At 39.5% G+C, this 18,304-nt stretch overlaps 2 protein-coding genes across 3 annotated transcripts in view; both read right to left on the reverse strand.

Annotated features, from left to right (window-relative positions):
- The window catches only part of LOC124860278 (protein diaphanous homolog 1), a 119,904-nt gene extending 106,835 nt beyond the window's left edge, over nt 1-13,069 (reverse strand). For both annotated transcript variants that reach the window (XM_047353441.1, XM_047353440.1), the window contains exon 1: nt 12,348-13,069. In XM_047353441.1, the coding sequence (XP_047209397.1) occupies nt 12,348-12,446 (99 nt within the window). In that variant the 5' untranslated portion in view covers nt 12,447-13,069. The remainder of the gene's footprint in view (nt 1-12,347) is intronic.
- Nucleotides 13,070-16,261: 3,192 nt separating this feature from the next.
- Nucleotides 16,262-18,304, reverse strand: LOC124860587 (small integral membrane protein 32-like). The gene is made up of 2 exons (XM_047354017.1): nt 17,503-18,304; nt 16,262-17,244 (listed from the first exon to the last, which is right to left on the reverse strand). The coding sequence occupies exon 2, from the start codon at nt 17,214-17,216 to the stop codon at nt 16,869-16,871; it is 348 nt and encodes a 115-aa protein (XP_047209973.1). The 5' UTR covers nt 17,217-17,244; nt 17,503-18,304; the 3' UTR covers nt 16,262-16,868.

The raw sequence follows: 18,304 nt of genomic DNA on the forward strand, positions 1-18,304 counted from the left end.
CATCTAACTATAATATGCAACTAGCAGCAAGACAATGATATTTGTAACTGACAGACCCCAGGCTGAGATCACTACAGTAACAAAGGCCCCGATGTAGGTTTAACCATCAGAGGCCTATGAAGCATCCAGGCCATTAAAATAGAAAGTCGGAGGAGGGTTATTATATTTACAGGCCCGCTGGTACCTATTTACACAATGGATGGAAAAGGAGAATGAGACAGATAAGAGTAAGCAATAATAGGTACAAACAAGGAAGCATCCTGCCCGCCATTTTTTCACAACTTCCTGTCACCACCCTCAGAATTTGAGAAATAATACAGCCCTGTTAAACAAGGACTTATCAGGATGTGTGTTGTACTAAATGAGGAAAAATGTTGCAAAAACAATAAAAAACAAAAAGGTAATAAGTGGAAAACCCTAAACACCAAATGTATCTACATGATCGTTAGCTCAAAACCACCTCTGGGTATTTATGACTGATAGAGAAACTTCTGTTTTCTCTAGAGCCTCACTGAACTGCATGAGAAAGCACATGCACAGCAGCAAGCTACATGAAGCATACTTGGACCGGAAGACATCAAAACATAAGCGACACAGCTGCACTGTGTGACAAGAGCAAGGGAAGGCAGTGATTAGGCATCAACCGAGCACCTGCATACTAGTAACTAGTTTATATTTAGTAAGAGTTAGCTGGTGAGAATGACCCCAATTGTATTTTCCCCTTGGGATTCTTAATCTTAACACCTAAGAGTTAACAGGTTTAATTAGTATTTAGACATCAAAGTTAGCCCTACTGTCAATTTTGCAAGGAGCAACAAAACAGATGAGCAAAAACATACTGCTACTAAGGTAAGCTAAGAAAAATCTAATGTAGACACATTTACAAGGATTGCTGTATCTCAACCATTGTCATTTGACTGAACATCTGCTTGTTTTTCTTGTTAGCAGCTGGATGAAGGTAGTTTTCAGTTATTTGCAAAAACTGCAGATTTCTAGCCAATTTATTTTCTTTTGTCCTCTTTAAAACTTCTACCTAGATTACATCCAGATACGTGGCTGTGCCAGCAAGTTGCTCATCAGAGAGCCTCATCTGTGGGACAGAAAGCTGATGACAGATGGCAAACTACCAATAAACGTCTAAAACTAATTTATGGAAATGCATTATGAAAAATGTCGGATTTGCCTTTTGTACCATTTTAGAATAATTGGTTAATCATTTACTGAATTACATCTACAACAGGGGTTTTCAGGGTCTGGCTTATGGGCCATTTATGGCCCTTAAAATGATTCTAAGCGGCCCCAGACCACAATTCAAAGATGGTACAATTTTGGCCTGAAAATTGGAGATGGTTGATGCAGTCAGATGGACACTTTTAAGTGGAGCAAGATTTTCACTAACAAATTAAATGCCCCCAAAAATGAAAAATTTCAGGTCAAACCCAAATTATTCGTTATATATTAAGCACCTTATTTTTTTTATAAGACCACAAACTTCCTTACATTGTTGCTAAGAATAAACTAAATGTTCTGAACCAAAAAAGTAGGAAACTAAAACATGCGCCTTCGTTTTAATAAATCAAATGTGTGAAATCCTTTTTGTTTCAGGTCTACAGTGATTTAAAGATCAGCTCTACAAAATTAAATTTATTGTTTCAATTACATATTGCTATGGATGTTGTTGAGCTGGTAAAAAAAAATAAAAACAAGATAATTATTTTTTGCATTTAGTAATTTTCTTTTTTAAACCAAACAAAATATATGAAAAGAAAAAAATAAAATTTAATGATTTTGGCCCAAATGGCAAAAGGTTTAGCACTGATCTAACCGAAAATACAATAAGATGATAAACCAAAAGACAGCATTGTAGTGGGCACCTATATAGACAGCAGAGGAGTGAGATCAGAACAGCGTTTTTCTGTTGTGCTTTAAAAAAAAAAGAAAGTATGACCTGCTTGTTCAAATATTATGAAAATATCAAATCTTGCACCTTTTTAACTGTAGCTTTTTTAAATTAGCCTAGAGTCCTAAATTAGGTTTGATAAACAGATTGTTCTCCTCCATTAGCTCAAATTCTGTTAATCTTTGCACACAAAGCTGAACCATTTTTAGTGTTTTTAAATCAACTGACTTATATTTGTCAGCTCTGAAAGGAAGAGTTAAACATGAGGTAACGTCTAACAAATGGAGAAATTGTGTTTAGATCACCTACTTCATTAAAAAGGTTGAGACAAAAAACATTTAGTGTCCATAGAAGTTATGCTAACTGCTTTTCTTCTGCCTTAGTTACTTGGTAAGGTATTTGCAAAGTCCACTGGCTCTTCATTCCAATGTCCAATGCTCCAAGAAATTGGTCATAAACACTTCCTACACATTCAGATTGACCCAACTGAAAGTCATCTGAGGTATGCAGTTAAAACATAGCAAATATTTGACTGCACCATAATCATTGCACTAATCCATGTGTACTGGTCCAACAAAGGTGTGTTTATTTCATACAGTTACTGTAGTCAGGACTAGGCATTAGCGTAAATAGATGACATGCCAAGATGTAACGAATACCACAAAAATCTAATCCTTAATCTACCAATAAAGGGCAATGGGAAAAAAATGTTTGCAGAGATTAATAGTTAAGTTTTGTTTAAACAATGGAATACAGTTTTTTTTTTTTAAAGCAGTTTGTTGTCATGTGGTTAGATGTGGTTTGTGCAAACTTTTAAACACGTTCTTTGTTCCTAAATTAGATACCTTAGTAAAGAGGACAGAGGCCACCCTCTACAGATTTTATTATTTGCTGTCTAGTAGGAACATCTATTTGTCAGACTATTACTAAATCAGATTGTTCGCTATAAAACTAGTTCATTGAAACGCTGCCCTACATCACAAACTTAAAAAGTGATTAATGTACTGGTGCTTTACTAATGTACGAGTAAATAAATGTACATCATACATGACATATCAAATCCATGTGTACAGATCAAGCTAATTGCGAATGACTATGGAGATTAAATGTTTATGATATGATTGATGAATATGATTTGTTTTTTTTATTGACATGACTATAGTTGAGCTTTGAAGCATTTAATTGTTCTTATATATTTAAAAGAGTAGTCTGTTTCACTCTGTTTTCATTAAAGCCTGTTTTTCATCACAGTAGTCACTCTTCGCTTGTTTCTTTGTTTATCTCAGTACAGTCACTATTTGATCAAGTCATCTGTGCAACATCAATGTTTTTATAAAAACAGATACACATGAAAGTTCAGGACTTTTAGACAGTATTTCGTATGTTTTACGAAATTAAAAATATGTGTCGTTTGCTAGATGAAAGGCAGCTAAAACGTTAGTGGACAGGGTTAGAGGTCATCTTCTGCAGGTTATCATTAAAATGGACTCTAAGAAGGTAGGCAAGATCCTGATTATTCTCTCAGCCAATCTATCAGACAAAGCAGAGTCTTCCTTTCAGTTCCAGTGCAGCTGCCGATGCAGAAACTGATGCAAACAGTCTGGGAAGCTCTCAACAGTCTTTCTTAGCCTCGTATGGTGTTGAGATTCTTCACGATGTAGTCTTCCAAACTTTTTGGCAACTGATCCTCTTCACATAGATGATGGTAATGTGAGGAGATATATAATCAACATTTTTTCTGAATTAGATCTTTTACTTTGTTAAAGATCAACTGTTGAATTAACAAGTTTGCCGAAAGTTTCACCTGAGCTCTGAAAAGTTCCAATTAGCTAATAATACTACTGCTGTGAATCTTTTATAAACTCACACTTATGAATCCTTAGCCCACAATTCAATTTATCTCCATGTGTAATATCCTCTAGTAAATAGAAAGTAAAGTTTATTTGTAAGGTGCCTTTCAGAGAAACATACAAACGCTGTACAACATAAATCACATATAAGTTACACATTGTGTGACATTAGTATACCATAGTATAAACTATAAAGAAACAACATTCTGACATAAAAGCCTTTGAGAACTAAACAGTTTTCAATGGTTTTTTAAAAGCGTCCATGGAGTCCGCAAAGCAAAGTTGAAGGATAAACTGAAAATTTAGGAGCTACAGGCTGTAAGACCCTGTCTCTTTGGACTTGGTATCAAAGGCTACAAAAAATATTCTGTGTACTTTATTTTTCCAGTACTACCTGTGAAGACCATGTTCTAAGTGACCCACCCCAGTATTCAGTGACCTACTAAGGCCCTCCAAACACATGGTACCAACTCAGGTGGGTGTGGAGTACATCAGGGGATACTCACGTACAGAATACCTGCCTTTGACAACGATATCAGTTGTGATGTATGCCTATTATGTTCTTCCCTCTCTTTCTCCTTTGTGGACCCATAACTCTGGGACCTTTAGCCTTTTGGGCTATGTCATTTCTGCTCGGTACGAGCATCTGCTCACTGTGACTCTGCCCAAGTAACTGAATAATATATTAGCATGTAAAATGCAAGTTCAAAGCTGTTTCCAACAGCAAACCTGCATCTCTCATATTTCTTGTCAGTACAAATTATTTTCCCTATCAGGGGTGGGTGAAAACAACTTAGCTGGATCCTATTATTACAAGTATTTTTACGTTTGTGAGGCAAATTTTACAAACCTCGAACATTACTACAGTTTTTACCTTTAGGTTTGGTAATCGTAACCACTTCTAGATGTGTGCTTTAAAATACTAACTGCATTTAGAAAGGAAGCAAACAAGAAAGGATTGTTATGTGTTTTTTGCATGCATTTAGAAGTTGTGTGATTGTTACAGCAAGATCAAATATGGAGAGGACTCCATGCACTTCAATCCATACAGAGGAGCAACAATGAGCTGCAGCTGCTACAGGAAAGCAAACTGGATGGCAGAAAGTTGCTTGATTTGATTTTTTTTTTAGGCTGTGAACCATCTTTTGGCATGAAGCGTAGGATTTGGAGATATCAGCAAACTGATGGAAGACTTTGTCAGAAGATAGAAATGCTTAGAATCTGGAACATAAACCAATACTGCAGTTAAAAGTTAGTAATACCAACAGTGCCAACTACTGAGGTTTTTAAAAACAGTCATATGTTGCCTTCTTTTGAAAGACACTTAAACAGGCTGTCATCTTAATTTTTTATGTACACATGCCGTTGTGTCTACTCATGAATAATTAATGACCGTTCATGACAGAAAAGCTTAAGTTATACCATTAACATTTATTCTGTTGCAATATGTAATGTCTTGCAATAACTTTTAATTCATGTTTTTCTACCAACGCCACAGTGTTTGACAGCAGCTGCTTTTCCAACAACATTCTGAAATCCATTGTGCCTCCTCAGTCTGTGGTTCAAATTCAACAGCTCCATGGCTGACAGGAATGTGAATATAGGCAAGAACAAAATCATTCTTAGGCTTATTAAGCAATTGTCAATCTTGTCAATATAAACCACTGAAGATGTGTCCAAAAGCTGCAGCTGTATGACTGACAGAGCTATGCGGTTTATTTATATTATCTTAAACAACACAATGACCAAAAACACCAGTAAATGTAAAGTAAAAAAGTTCTGGAATAGAAACTATCAATATCATTAGCAGATTTTAAAATCTAGTGGATGGGATAAAAAAAAAAAAAAAAAGGATTGGCACATTTATAACTGTAGTAAACTTTGCAAACCAAGTTGTGAATATAGTATGTACAACATGCTTGAACTCTTCACATCCCACGTAGCTTTTTGCATTTGCTACACCCAAACAACTGAACATCGTCTACCTTTCATTATCTTTTTATAGTGCAGCAATCACCTGTGACACCTATTTTTATTTGTCTCGTTTTGAACTTTAGAGTACTATCGTTCAGTCTAAGTCAAGCAGCCTCTGCCATTAACACTCTGGTTTCATATTGGCAAGACATCCTCTATTCACTGTAAAGCACGCTCTAGTTACACAAAGATGCATCAAGCAGTCGGTTGCAGGTCTGTCACAGGCTTTTGTAGTTGAAAAGGAGCGGTTATGTGAAAAAAGAAAAGATTCAGAGAACAACTGCACATTCGCCTTTTCCGCTCGTCTCTGAGCGCTCAAGTCAGATTTAAGAGGGACTGAGAAGTCATGACCTGGCCTGCTTAATTTGTGCCAGTACAGAAGAATAAGCATTTGCTGAGGTGGTTCCCCCAGGAAGTAATAACACAGACGCACAAAGTCACACACAGGGAGAAGATGTCACGCTCGAAAGATGGAGCACTTTGCAATTATGCTGATGTTTATTGACTAAAAAGCACTTAAACTAATTTCCAGTTAAGGCTATTTGTGTATTCCAACAGAAAACTACATTTAAAGTCACTAGAAAATTTGGCAACATCCCATTATTTTGAAGATCTGGGGTTTTAGAGACCAATGGCACTTGAGTGGTTGCAGCTGATAATGTGCAACCTATGAGCATTAATCCAGTCATTGGTGAAACTAATTACCATTCTGTCAAATATGAATATATAATATCTAAATGTTTCCTTTAAAGCCATGTTTATACTAAGTTGTGGACATGGACACAGAATACAGGGACAACATACCCATAATTTCCCTTATGCAGACCACGTTTGGTGCTTTTACATCATATAGTATAGTGCAATAATAATCCTTACTTGGATTTCCACTGTATGCAGTACCACATAACGTATACTAAGATATATATATATATATTTAGTAAAACCACAGCCAAACTTGCACCACACAGTGACATGAAGACACTGGAAGTGGCTGACAAGTCAGAGAGATTTATATCCTATGAATATGTAACTGTGTCTGCAGCCACCCACAGAGATGTACTTCCTCATATACAGAGATGTTAGAATGTTAAACACAATTTACAACATCGGCAGTGGACCCCTGGTTTATGTGCAGAGACAGCACATTGTGTACATGACTTCTGAACACAACAGCATGCAGATGAATTTCAAATATAAATTCATGGATTGGTGTGGTTGTCTACAATGACCAGCATTGGGTTCTATATCCTCATGTTTATGATTGCTTTATAACACATTCAATCCATTTGGACAAAATGTTTTTTTAACGAGAAATCAATCAAATTTAACAAATGCTCACACAGACAGTGATGTGTCTCTGTGACTGCAACATAACACATGCCATGATAAACAGCTGATACCCCTCATGTTCTAAGGGTACCATTTGGTGTGGGCAAAGTAAAAGAAGCCTGCCATGTCATAAACCATTCATTGGACTACTCCTTATCTCAGCTTCAAGTTGTCAAGAAAATTAATACATATTTGAATCATCTTTTTTTTTTTACTTGTAATTTATTGCATTTTATTAACTATTAAATAAATAGGCCTAATAATACTTGAAATTAATTTTGAGGACAAGAGAGCAAGGCTTGGACAATACAGGTCCTTCTCAAAATATTAGCATATTGTGATGAAGTTCATTATTTTCCATAATGTCATGATGAAAATTTAACATTCATATATTTTAGATTCATTGCACACTAACTGAAATATTTCAGGTCTTTTATTGTCTTAATACGGATGATTTTGGCATACAGCTCATGAAAACCCAAAATTCCTATCTCACAAAATTAGCATATTTCATCCGACCAATAAAAGAAAAGTGTTTTTAATACAAAAAACGTCAACCTTCAAATAATCATGTACAGCTATGCACTCAATACTTGGGCGGGAATCCTTTGGCAGAAATGACTGCTTCAATGCGGCGTGGCATGGAGGCAATCAGCCTGTGGCACTGCTGAGGTCTTATGGAGGCCCAGGATGCTTCGATAGCGGCCTTTAGCTCATCCAGAGTGTTGGGTCTTGAGTCTCTCAACGTTCTCTTCACAATATCCCACAGATTCTCTATGGGGTTCAGGTCAGGAGAGTTGGCAGGCCAATTGAGCACAGTGATACCATGGTCAGTAAACCATTTACCAGTGGTTTTGGCACTGTGAGCAGGTGCCAGGTCGTGCTGAAAAATGAAATCTTCATCTCCATAAAGCTTTTCAGCAGATGGAAGCATGAAGTGCTCCAAAATCTCCTGATAGCAAGCTGCATTGACCCTGCCCTTGATAAAACACAGTGGACCAACACCAGCAGCTGACACGGCACCCCAGACCATCACTGACTGTGGGTACTTGACACTGGACTTCTGGCATTTTGCCATTTCCTTCTCCCCAGGCTTCCTCCAGACTCTGGCACCTTGATTTCCGAATGACATGCAGAATTTGCTTTCATCCAAAAAAAGTACTTTGGACCACTGACCAACAGTCCAGTGCTGCTTCTCTGTAGCCCAGGTCAGGCGCTTCTGCCGCTGTTTCTGGTTCAAAAGTGGCTTGACCTGGGGAATGTGGCACCTGTAGCCCATTTCCTGCACACGCCTGTGCACGGTGGCTCTGGATGTCTCTACTCCAGACTCAGTCCACTGCTTCCGCAGATTCTTCAGGGACGGGAACAGTTTGGAGAGTACCACTCCAGGAGCTGCGTCTGGATGACGGTCGATTTCAGCAGTACTTCCGTCTATCCAGGACCCAGTTTGAAGATCTGCTGTCCCGCGTTGGGAGACGAATCAGCCTCTGGGACACCAACTACCAGCGCTGTATCCCCGCTGCTGAACGCCTGTCCATCTGTCTTCGGTGAGTAAATAAATCTGGGCTCAATAAAAAAACTGCCGATTTTTAATGTCCACATCTCCTAAATATAAGATATATATAGCAAGTGGTGCCGATATAAATTAGCCAAAAGACAGTAGTACAATGGCGCTATTTTAAAGTTTTACCTGCTACTCCAGTCTCCTCACTAACTCTTCTCCAGGCTAGGTCCTTTCTGTACTTGTCTCAGTAAAAATAATTAGTTGAGTCATACAACTCTGGCTTGCCGCACACCGCCACTATGATCTGGTCCTCTATCATCACTGACAACTGCTTCTTCTCCGCTGCGGTCCTTCACCCTACGTCACAGCCACATCCAGTCCCTGATTGGTTGACGCGATGCGAATTTAGAAAAAAGTTCAGATTTTTCAACTCGTCCACCGCTCTCGCTTCGCTCGGTGCGCCTTTCGCACCGCGTCCTTCGTCTCCTTCGCACCGCTCCGGTCCTGAACTCAACTCTACATAGGGATAACATGTAAATCGGCCGCTCCTATCGCAGAACCCGCGTTCGGTGTGAACACACCATTACAGAAACCAGGTCTAATAGGCTAAATTTTTAGGTTTAACTACATTCAGCACAATGTGACCTGATGTTCATTAAATGAATAGTTTCTAAGGTATTATGAAACATATACAGTTTAGCACATAATTATTCCTACCCCAGGCAGATTACAATGAAAAATTATTTTCATTCTACAAGTTTGTGCCTGATAGGAAATGAGAAAGGTATGTGTGCTAAACAATGCGAAAGGATGATTAATTTTAGGGGAAAAAGTGATCTGCTTTAATTTTAAAAAAATGGCATTTTAGATGGAGAAGCTAAAGATTTGCTGTTGCAATATTTCTTGAAATGTTAAGATATAGTCACTTTAGCCCTCTCATGTGGATCAACGCTGAATACTGTAAATAAATTCAGTAGAATGCCAACCCCTAAGAGGAGGCATATTGGTATAAATACTGTGGAATGTCAACAACACTTCAGCTTTGTTTCTGAACTCAAATAAAACCTGACTGTGGCAAATTGTACAAAATCTGAATGTCTAAAATGCTCAGAGAACAATCCTGGTTATTATTCTCCACTTTAAATGGTGTTTACACATAAGAGAAGAGGAGGGCAGAACAACAAAAGAGCTATAGTCACACCTGATTATGTGGCATATGACACCAAATCAGCAGGGAAAATGGCACCACGATGACTCCAAGCCAAAATCTGCGATCTCATATTCACCTTGTATCCCAAATAACAGTCCGAGGCAGCGATCCCTGGCTAATCCCCACTTTGCTTGCCTGCTGGGTTGAGCCAGAAGGCATGTTTACATCAACAACATTCATGTATGCTGACCTTCTATCTCTCTGAACCTGAAGAGCACAGAGCTTTCAAACAACATAACACGCATACCTGTAAGCATGGTGAAAGATGCTAATTATTCCTGTCAAACTCACTTCCAACTTACACTTTCCAGTTAGAAAAACACCAAACTTCAATAAAGGAATGTGACTATGATTATCTGCCCCATGTGTTTTTGTGCTAAAAATTAGCTAGCACAAAAACTAGTGACAGACTGATTTGGTAACGAAACTATAAAGCCAGTTAACTGAGATCATTTTGATCAGATGTTCATGTAGCAAGCTGTACAGAGATAATCCAAATGTAGGTGTGACACATTCCTCTCTTTTTTACTGGCATGCCTTGATTGAGGTGCACAAGAATCACGATAAAGATCAGAGAAGTCAGTCGAACAGGAAAAACAGCTGAGAGCTTATGTTTCACTGGAAAACAAGCTCATCTCAATTATTTATACAACTCCAAAACAAAATTAAAATGAAACATGATTGGGTTCACATCTTGGAGCCAATTTATTTACATGGACAGTCAAGCAAAATAACGGATCTGCTTTCCTTGTTCCAATATGCAAGGCATGGGAAGAGAATTCATTTATTGACCTAAGTATGATTTGATACAATAGATGGAGTTATCTCCCATTTTCACCTCGTTGGCGTGACCTACATTATCAGGTCAATTTGCTCCCCTTGCTACGTTAAACACCCATGTTAAAGAAACGATTCAGAAATGACCTGTTGCAGAAAGAGGAGCTGACTTTTTACACAGTTGAGCTGTGATAAGATCATATTTTCCTGGTAAAAATTGATTGAAAGAAAATCTTGACACTTTTCGCTGCATCTCTCAACCTAATTGGCAGTTAAATATTTTAATGAATAATAGTGAAAGATATCTATAGAGCACACAATTTTCTGACTTAAAATATAATGTAATTTTATTACAATTTTATTATTATTTATGCCTAATATTTGTTGTGTTCTTATTCTAGATTGCGTCCGGTGACTCCCATGACATACGAGAGATTTTGACCCCTAAAACTCGGGGTGAGGGAAATAATATATATTTTTGCAAAGCATCGAGATGCAGACATGAACGGCTGTGAATCCATTAACATACTTCAACACTCAATTTTCCTAACGTTAATTTATGGTCTAATTATGAGGAATGTAACAGGTAGAACGTAGCAGCGCATAAGTGCTGCAGTCAGAGTTTATGGTGAAAGCATAACAGGGTCACATGCACTACACTCAGCACCAAAGAGAAAATGAGTTGGACCAGAGCCACACCATAAGCAGGTTATGTAGAACAAAAATGAGCTATTTTAAAACACAACAAACACGGGAAGCCACATTAGAAGTCTCCACCTCGAACAGCTGATTGGGCCCTGCCACGGACAATCAGATAACAATAGATTATACTTCAAAATATAAAAAGTTTAACACATACGCAAGCTGACCATTTTTGCAAATCATCATGAAATTGTGAAAACTGAGCTACAGTGCCAACACTGGCCATGCAAACCAATTATTTGGAAAACTCAAGATAAGATTCCAGGTGCCTGGTATTTACACTATTGTAGACATTCTGGTGTTATCATTGACATGGGACAAAAATGAATCGAAAAACACCATGTACTCAGTTTTCTCTAATAAAAAAAGTGTAAATTCAGTCCTGAGACCAAAAATGTTATTTTGTTTGCACATCCCCTATGGTTACTGTTGGGGAGCAATATTAGTTTTCACCTGCTGCTAGAGGTGACCAGGGGATAAGGTTACACAAGAGTTTGCCCAGTCTGATGACAAACCTTATCACTGTGTTGACCCTTCTCTGCTGCCTTCCTGTCAGCACCCTAAGTCACACATGCTGACACAGCCAGGGAAAAATCCAAATGAAGTCATCTGAAGAAAACTTTAGACACACCTAGAAACTGAAAGCTAATTCATTTAAAAACATTCTTTCCACGAAGTGTCTGATTTAGAGAGGGGACTACGCTGACCTTGTAGAAACGAATACAACCAGAAAGGGGTGTGCTGTGCTCATAACACATGTTGGAAGTCCTGTGTTGGCATGTTGCAATCAGTCAGGAATGCATAAGCTTAAGATGCAACGATAAGGTCAAGGTTTTTTTTTTGGTTTTTTTTAAAGTGAGGAGCCAAAACTTCTTAGGAAGTGGACATATAAACAAAGACCAGAACCTTGACCAGAGTCATGAATACCACAGGGCAATATTTGAAGCAGGTGAACAGCTGGATGGGGTGACAGTAATTACAGGTGTCAGGGAGAAAACTGAGAGAAAGAAAGTCTAACTAGCAGTGTGCAGTTTGGTGAGACACCTGGGCCCAGCTCTACAGACACCTAAAAACGATAAATGACTCAAGTGAGATACTCACAAATTTCTTTTTCCCATCTCCATCCTCGTCTTTCTTCTTTGATTTCTTGTCCTTCTTGGCTCCCGCAGATGAAGCCGAACTCCCCGTGTTCTGATCCATATTAGCAAATTAATCCTTGAATTTGACGTACAGATAGACACGTGTAGCGGGGGATTCTCCCCTGCAGCGTTGCTTCACTCGGGGGGGAAAGTGTATTCCCAAATGGCCTGTGCTAGTATCTCGGCTAGTTAGCCACAATTAGCACAGATCTGCTAATAATTTGGTACCCAGACAAGCGAGCCCCCTCTCAAAAGGGATGACTGAAGGAGGGAAATTCAAAGCGCAAGCCGAAGTCCTCGGGTCAAGAAGTACTAAAACAACCTGTTGCGTCTGCGGAATACCAACGAGCACCTAACTCTGTAACTTTATATAAGTTACACCAGCCACAGCGATAATATTAAACCGCAAAATATGCGGTACAAAAATAGCTAACGTTAGCTTTGCCCGGGCTAGCTTGCGGGCTACAGTAGTTAAGTTAAGCGGAACAAAAAGCCTCCGCGTCAACTTCCACCAGTTGTTTCGGTAACAACAACGCGGACTCGGCGTTAGAAATCACCAGAATCGACGACGTGTCCAGAATTGTCTTCCATGGCTGCTCAACAAAGTTTAGATAACTTTTTAACCCCTAGGTGACAACGGGGAAGCGAGTCAGCGGTAGAAGACTTCTTCCTGTTCTTTGACAGTCCTGGTTAGGGGGCGGAGCCTGCGCCCTGGAGCTGCACCTGAGCGGATTTAACTGACAGATCACTGCACTGACACACTGATCATTACATGTTGACGCTGCACCGCCACTCAAAACGTGTCTTTAGGCACATACGTGGAATTCTCGTTTATTCTTTGTCATAATATTGACTTTAAAATACCCAAGAACCCAACAATCAGAATCTAGAATAATTAATAGGAATCAGCTCTAATTGTGGAATGCCTGTCGAAAATATGAGCTTGTTTACATTTTGTCACATAAAGGTACTACCTTTATTTTATTGGGGTTTTATGTGATAGACCAACACAAAGAACTGCATAATTGTGAACTGGAAGGAAAAGGATGCACATTAAAAAAAATGTAAAAGATCTGAAAACTGCATTATTTCTCTTGTAGATGAGATACTCTTAAATAAAGCCCAGTGCATTCAGTTCAGAATTGACCTAATCGCTAAATAGAGCCCTCTTGTTTGTAATTTAATTTCAGAATAATTACAGCTGTTCCTTGAAGGCCTCGGAGGTTTTTAAGAGAACATTAGTGAACGAACAGCATGATGAGAACCAAGGAACACAACAGACGTGTTTATATTGTCTGTTCATCCTTTATGGTTACAGTTTGTAAGTAAATATATTTAAAAGAGAAATGTTATGCAACTTTAGGTTCTAAAACAATATCACAAGTTTTGAAGATTCCTCAGGGCATTGCCCATTCCATAGTCAGAAGATAGAAAGAGTATGGCACAACTACAAATATACCATGACATGGCGTCCGTCTAAGTTGACAGGCCAGGAAAGGAGAGCATCAATCAGAGTAGAAGCAAAGAGGTCCATTGTAACTCTGGAGGAGCGACAGAGATCCACAGCTGAGGTAGGAGAATCTGTAGACTGGAGAACTAATGCTTGTGCACTACAAATGGTCTTCGTGGAAGAGTTGCAAGAAGAAAATCAATACTGAAGAAAAGCCATAAGAAATCATTTTGAATATTTGCTACAAGCCATGTCATGACACAGCATAGATGTGAAAGAAGGTGCTCGGATCACACGGGACCAAAAATTCTTGGCCTATATATACAAGACAATATTTACAAAATACTGCACACCCTGAACTATCCATCCCCACAGTGAAACATGAGGGTATCAGTATCCTGTTCTACTTTTCTGCAGAGACATTGAAACTAATCAAAGACCATAGGAGGATGGAAGAAGCTAAATTTAGGACGTTCTTGGATTAAATATGCTGGAGGCTGCAAAAGTCTAGAGGGTGTGGCAGAGGTTCACTTTCCAGTCGGACAATGACCCTAAACATTAACCAGATCTACAATGGAATGGTTTAGAGCAGAGCATTTTCATGTGATGGAATCTCAATGAGCAGATCCAAAAAAGGACACCGATCCTCATCATCCAGTCTGACATAACTTACGCTAATTTGCAATGAAGAATGTTCAAAATCTTCATTCCTTGAATCAACATTTGCAAAGCTGGTAGAAACATACACCAAAAAGACCTGTGGATGTAATTGCAGTAAAAGGTTGTTTTAGAAAGTATAGACTAAGAGGGGCTGAACACAAAAACATACAACACTTCTGAGATGTTTACTTCTAAAAAATACCTTCCTATGTCACATACCTCTTTCTCTCCAGTTCACAATTATGCACTAATTTGTGTTGGGCTATCACCCTAAAGTCTTGTGGTTGTAAGGGGACAAAAAGTAGATAAGGTTCAAGGCCTATTAATACCTTTAGAAGAAACTGTATAAACAATTGCAGATAACCACAATAGGCCATTTAATCTGTTTGGATCTGTGAGTAATTTCAGTGTCTTGTGCTGGAAATAAATTGTCTAAGTAGCTTTAAAGTTAGATGACCTTTAAAGGAGGGCAGTGTTTCGTCAGGAAGTTTCTGTATTATTTTAATAATATAACCCACCATAAAACCTAAAATGAAGGAATGTTTTCACCCCAACCCAATTCTAAACTCATGTTGTGTGATCTCAATCCTTTTAGCCCTTTTCATTCTTTCTCTTTTCAAATTATAAGTCTCTCTCTTCAACAATCTCCAATTGTAGCATTGACCAAAAGCACATCTCTTAAGTCTCCTAAGGTTGCAACCTCCGTAATAAAACAGAGGCAAATAATGTTGTTTTGCATGTCTTCAGAAAGGAGTAATTAACCCTGACAAATGTGTATGCATTGAAACAATTGGCCTACATTTTTCTTTGAAGAGGCCCGCTTTTCAGTCTCTATCATTTTCGTTCTATAAATCTTGTTTTTATTTGTGAGGCATTGTGCGAGTCCTACCATCCTGCAGGAGTTACAGCCCTTCAGGATTTTGCATACAAAGAAATAGGACCTGGGGCTCCACCGTGTGGGTAAAATGTGAACAGCAGTTGCTTCAGTGTCGCTCCAGTGACAGAAAAGATTGAGGTCGATGTTACATGCCATATTCCAGGACTGTATCTAGATTCTTACGTTAGAAAGCATAAAACAACTGCAAATACACAATCTATTTTTTTTTTTTTTTTACATTTTCAAAGCATTTTCAGTAAACTCCGAAATTACCCAAGGTACAAAATAATCCTCCAAATCTTTATGAAATGTCCACAAAATAAAACAATTGCTTATCGATTTTATGGCAAATCTTTTGACTTTCATATCCGTTAAAATATACAGATGACTCTTTGACAGAGTGAGTCTTTGTTATAATTTTGGTGCATTTTCTATGGTTATAACAAGGTTTAATTCATTGCATAACTTTGACTCAGACACACAAATTGTAAGCACACATAATCTCCCCTATCACTCACACAGTGAGAGAGACAGGATCACAGAGACAAGCTCATTTATCTGTCATGGTATGTGGGAGATGTTTCCCAACAACAAGATTGGAGAAAATTTGCGCATCACCGGTAGCACTGAAAAAGACCACTTTGGTATGCTTTATCGCACAGGATTCAGCAACAAGTCTTCCTTCCCTAGGATGGTTATGACGCAAAAAATTGTCTACGAGAAGTTAATTATAAAAGTGAAGGTGCTGGATAAGGGTTGCATTTACACTGTGTGTAAATGCCTCTGTGGGTGTAATAAATGATAAACTGTTGCCCTTTCACATCAGCAGTTTGCAACATTTTCTCCTGCAATTTTCACTCACAGGTACACAACCAAAAGGACTCCAGAAGACATTTCAGTATCTTTATGCAACGATATATAGCCACTATAATCTGTCATTTGATCAATTTACAATTGAAAAAAGGTTTCAGATTGTATCCTAATTGCCTCACAAGACAACACAGTGAAGTTACAGTATTACAAAATTATTTTGTACAGACTACAACAGTAGTTTCTATTATGACACATTGCGAGTCATGTTTTCATGAAGAAAAGCAGGCCCAAGGCTCAGTTCTGTAATGCAAAGTGCCGGCGCCATGTCAGAGTTGTTAGCAGTTTGATGAGTTAATGCTGGAACGACTAACTGGAATGAGGATCCTGGAAAAAATTGGCTTCCGTTTTGTAGAGAGCTGTTGGTGAATCGTGGAAGAGGATTGTTTCATGGTTCATTATTTAGGTTAGCAGAATGTACAGGCCTGTGAGTCATTAACAATTTCTGAAGTCCGTCTTTAATTTTTCCACCTGTCAGAGCACTCTGAAGTGTTTCTACATGTCAATTTCAGGCCTGTGGGCAGCATCTATCATAACTGATTATATTCCAGATTAGGGATCCAGCAATTGTGCACCAGAAGTTAACTAAACAACATGATTTCCAGAGGTTTGTCCCCCTGGGGTAGTTATTTGTAGGAGGTCCGGGCCTCTCTCAGTGACCTGTCATATGGCATGGAGGCGAAGAAGGAGTTCCGCAGCTGGCAGTTGATGAAGAACACAATCAGCAGGACCAGCAGGAAAAGCAGTAGGCACATGACTATGTAGGTGATCAGGTCTGGTTTGTGCAGCTCGCCCTCCCGAAGCCCCCCTCCGCCCCCGCCCCTTCCCGTGGTGGGTCTCAGAAGGGCAGCCACGCTCACCGAGCCGCTGTTGGAGGAGTTCAGGGAGGAAGGTGCGTGCGTTGTGGACTGGGCCATCAGCACCAGGTTGAAGTCCGGGGAGTCGGTAGAGTTCAGGAGGATCTGCCTCAGCATGGCGCCCGGCAGGCTCACTGAAGGTCGGCTGTAGAAAAAAAATAACGGGACAATTATACAGCTGACTGACAGCTTACATGTTCAGGCAGTGCGGCTTAAAAGCAGTTACAGAGTGGACATTTCGTATGTCCCGTTATTATATTTGTATTCAGCAAGGTAATGGCGATATAAAAATACAAATGTTAGCCAAATAAACCATAAAGTAGTCTGGAGGTATTGTTCGGTATACTACAAACTGGAGATTATTGCCTTATGTGATTGTTCCGCGGAAGAAAATAACACTTACTTTGGTGTAAACTGCGAAGAGTTCCGCAGGTGATCTTGAGAAGTCAAAATCTCGGATCCGCATTCCTCAGCGTCCCCTACTCCGGTTGCTCCAGCGCCGCCAAGGACGAGCCGGTTTCCTCCACCGTGCGTCGACAACTTCTGTCGGCGTCCACGCCAGCTGAGTGGCCGGTGGTGGCTGCTATAACACCCCCGTCCCCTGTCACATTAAGCGGATGCGACCACGTGTGGAGACGGTACCACAGCAAAACATTGCTAGTGTAATCTTGATCCCAAAATCGTCCTGCCTCACACTACCCTCTCTCTGCAAGCTATTAGAACAATATCCAGATTAATTTGAAGTTTAAAGTTCAGCGACGACCGCCAATGCGCACACATGTAGCCAGGCTTGTGCGTCGCCGACCGCCTGCATGTGCGCACAGAAGTCGGGAGCGATCACCCTATAGCCCGCCTGTCTGATTGCCCTTTTTATCCAGTAAAGAATCGATGCGTGTTGATTTGGTGCTATTCCGTCGGCCTGCCCTTAAGAGTTTATCGATCCAGTTCCACTAAAACGAGGTGAAATGAGGGAATGAATGGAAAACCAAACACACCAGCGTACTAGGTCATGAACAGTTGTTTCCCATCTTCTCCCTGGGCTGCGTGTCAGTGACACAGAGACGGAGAGAAAGAAGGAGGAGGGAGGGAGAAAATTTCAGACCAGGAGGCACGCACATCCCCGGACACCACGTCTCTGATATTTTTCTGTCTATCTTTTTCGGCCCATCCGTCCGTAGAACTATAAAGGTCTGCTTTCAGATTGG

Source organism: Girardinichthys multiradiatus, chromosome 23, assembly GCF_021462225.1.
Source record: "Girardinichthys multiradiatus isolate DD_20200921_A chromosome 23, DD_fGirMul_XY1, whole genome shotgun sequence".
NCBI lineage: Eukaryota > Metazoa > Chordata > Actinopteri > Cyprinodontiformes > Goodeidae > Girardinichthys > Girardinichthys multiradiatus.

What these genes read in the sequence shown, in the direction of transcription:
- LOC124860587 (XM_047354017.1), bottom strand. Translation starts at nt 17,216, where the DNA reads ATGCTGAGGCAGATCCTCCTGAACTCTACCGACTCCCCGGACTTCAAC.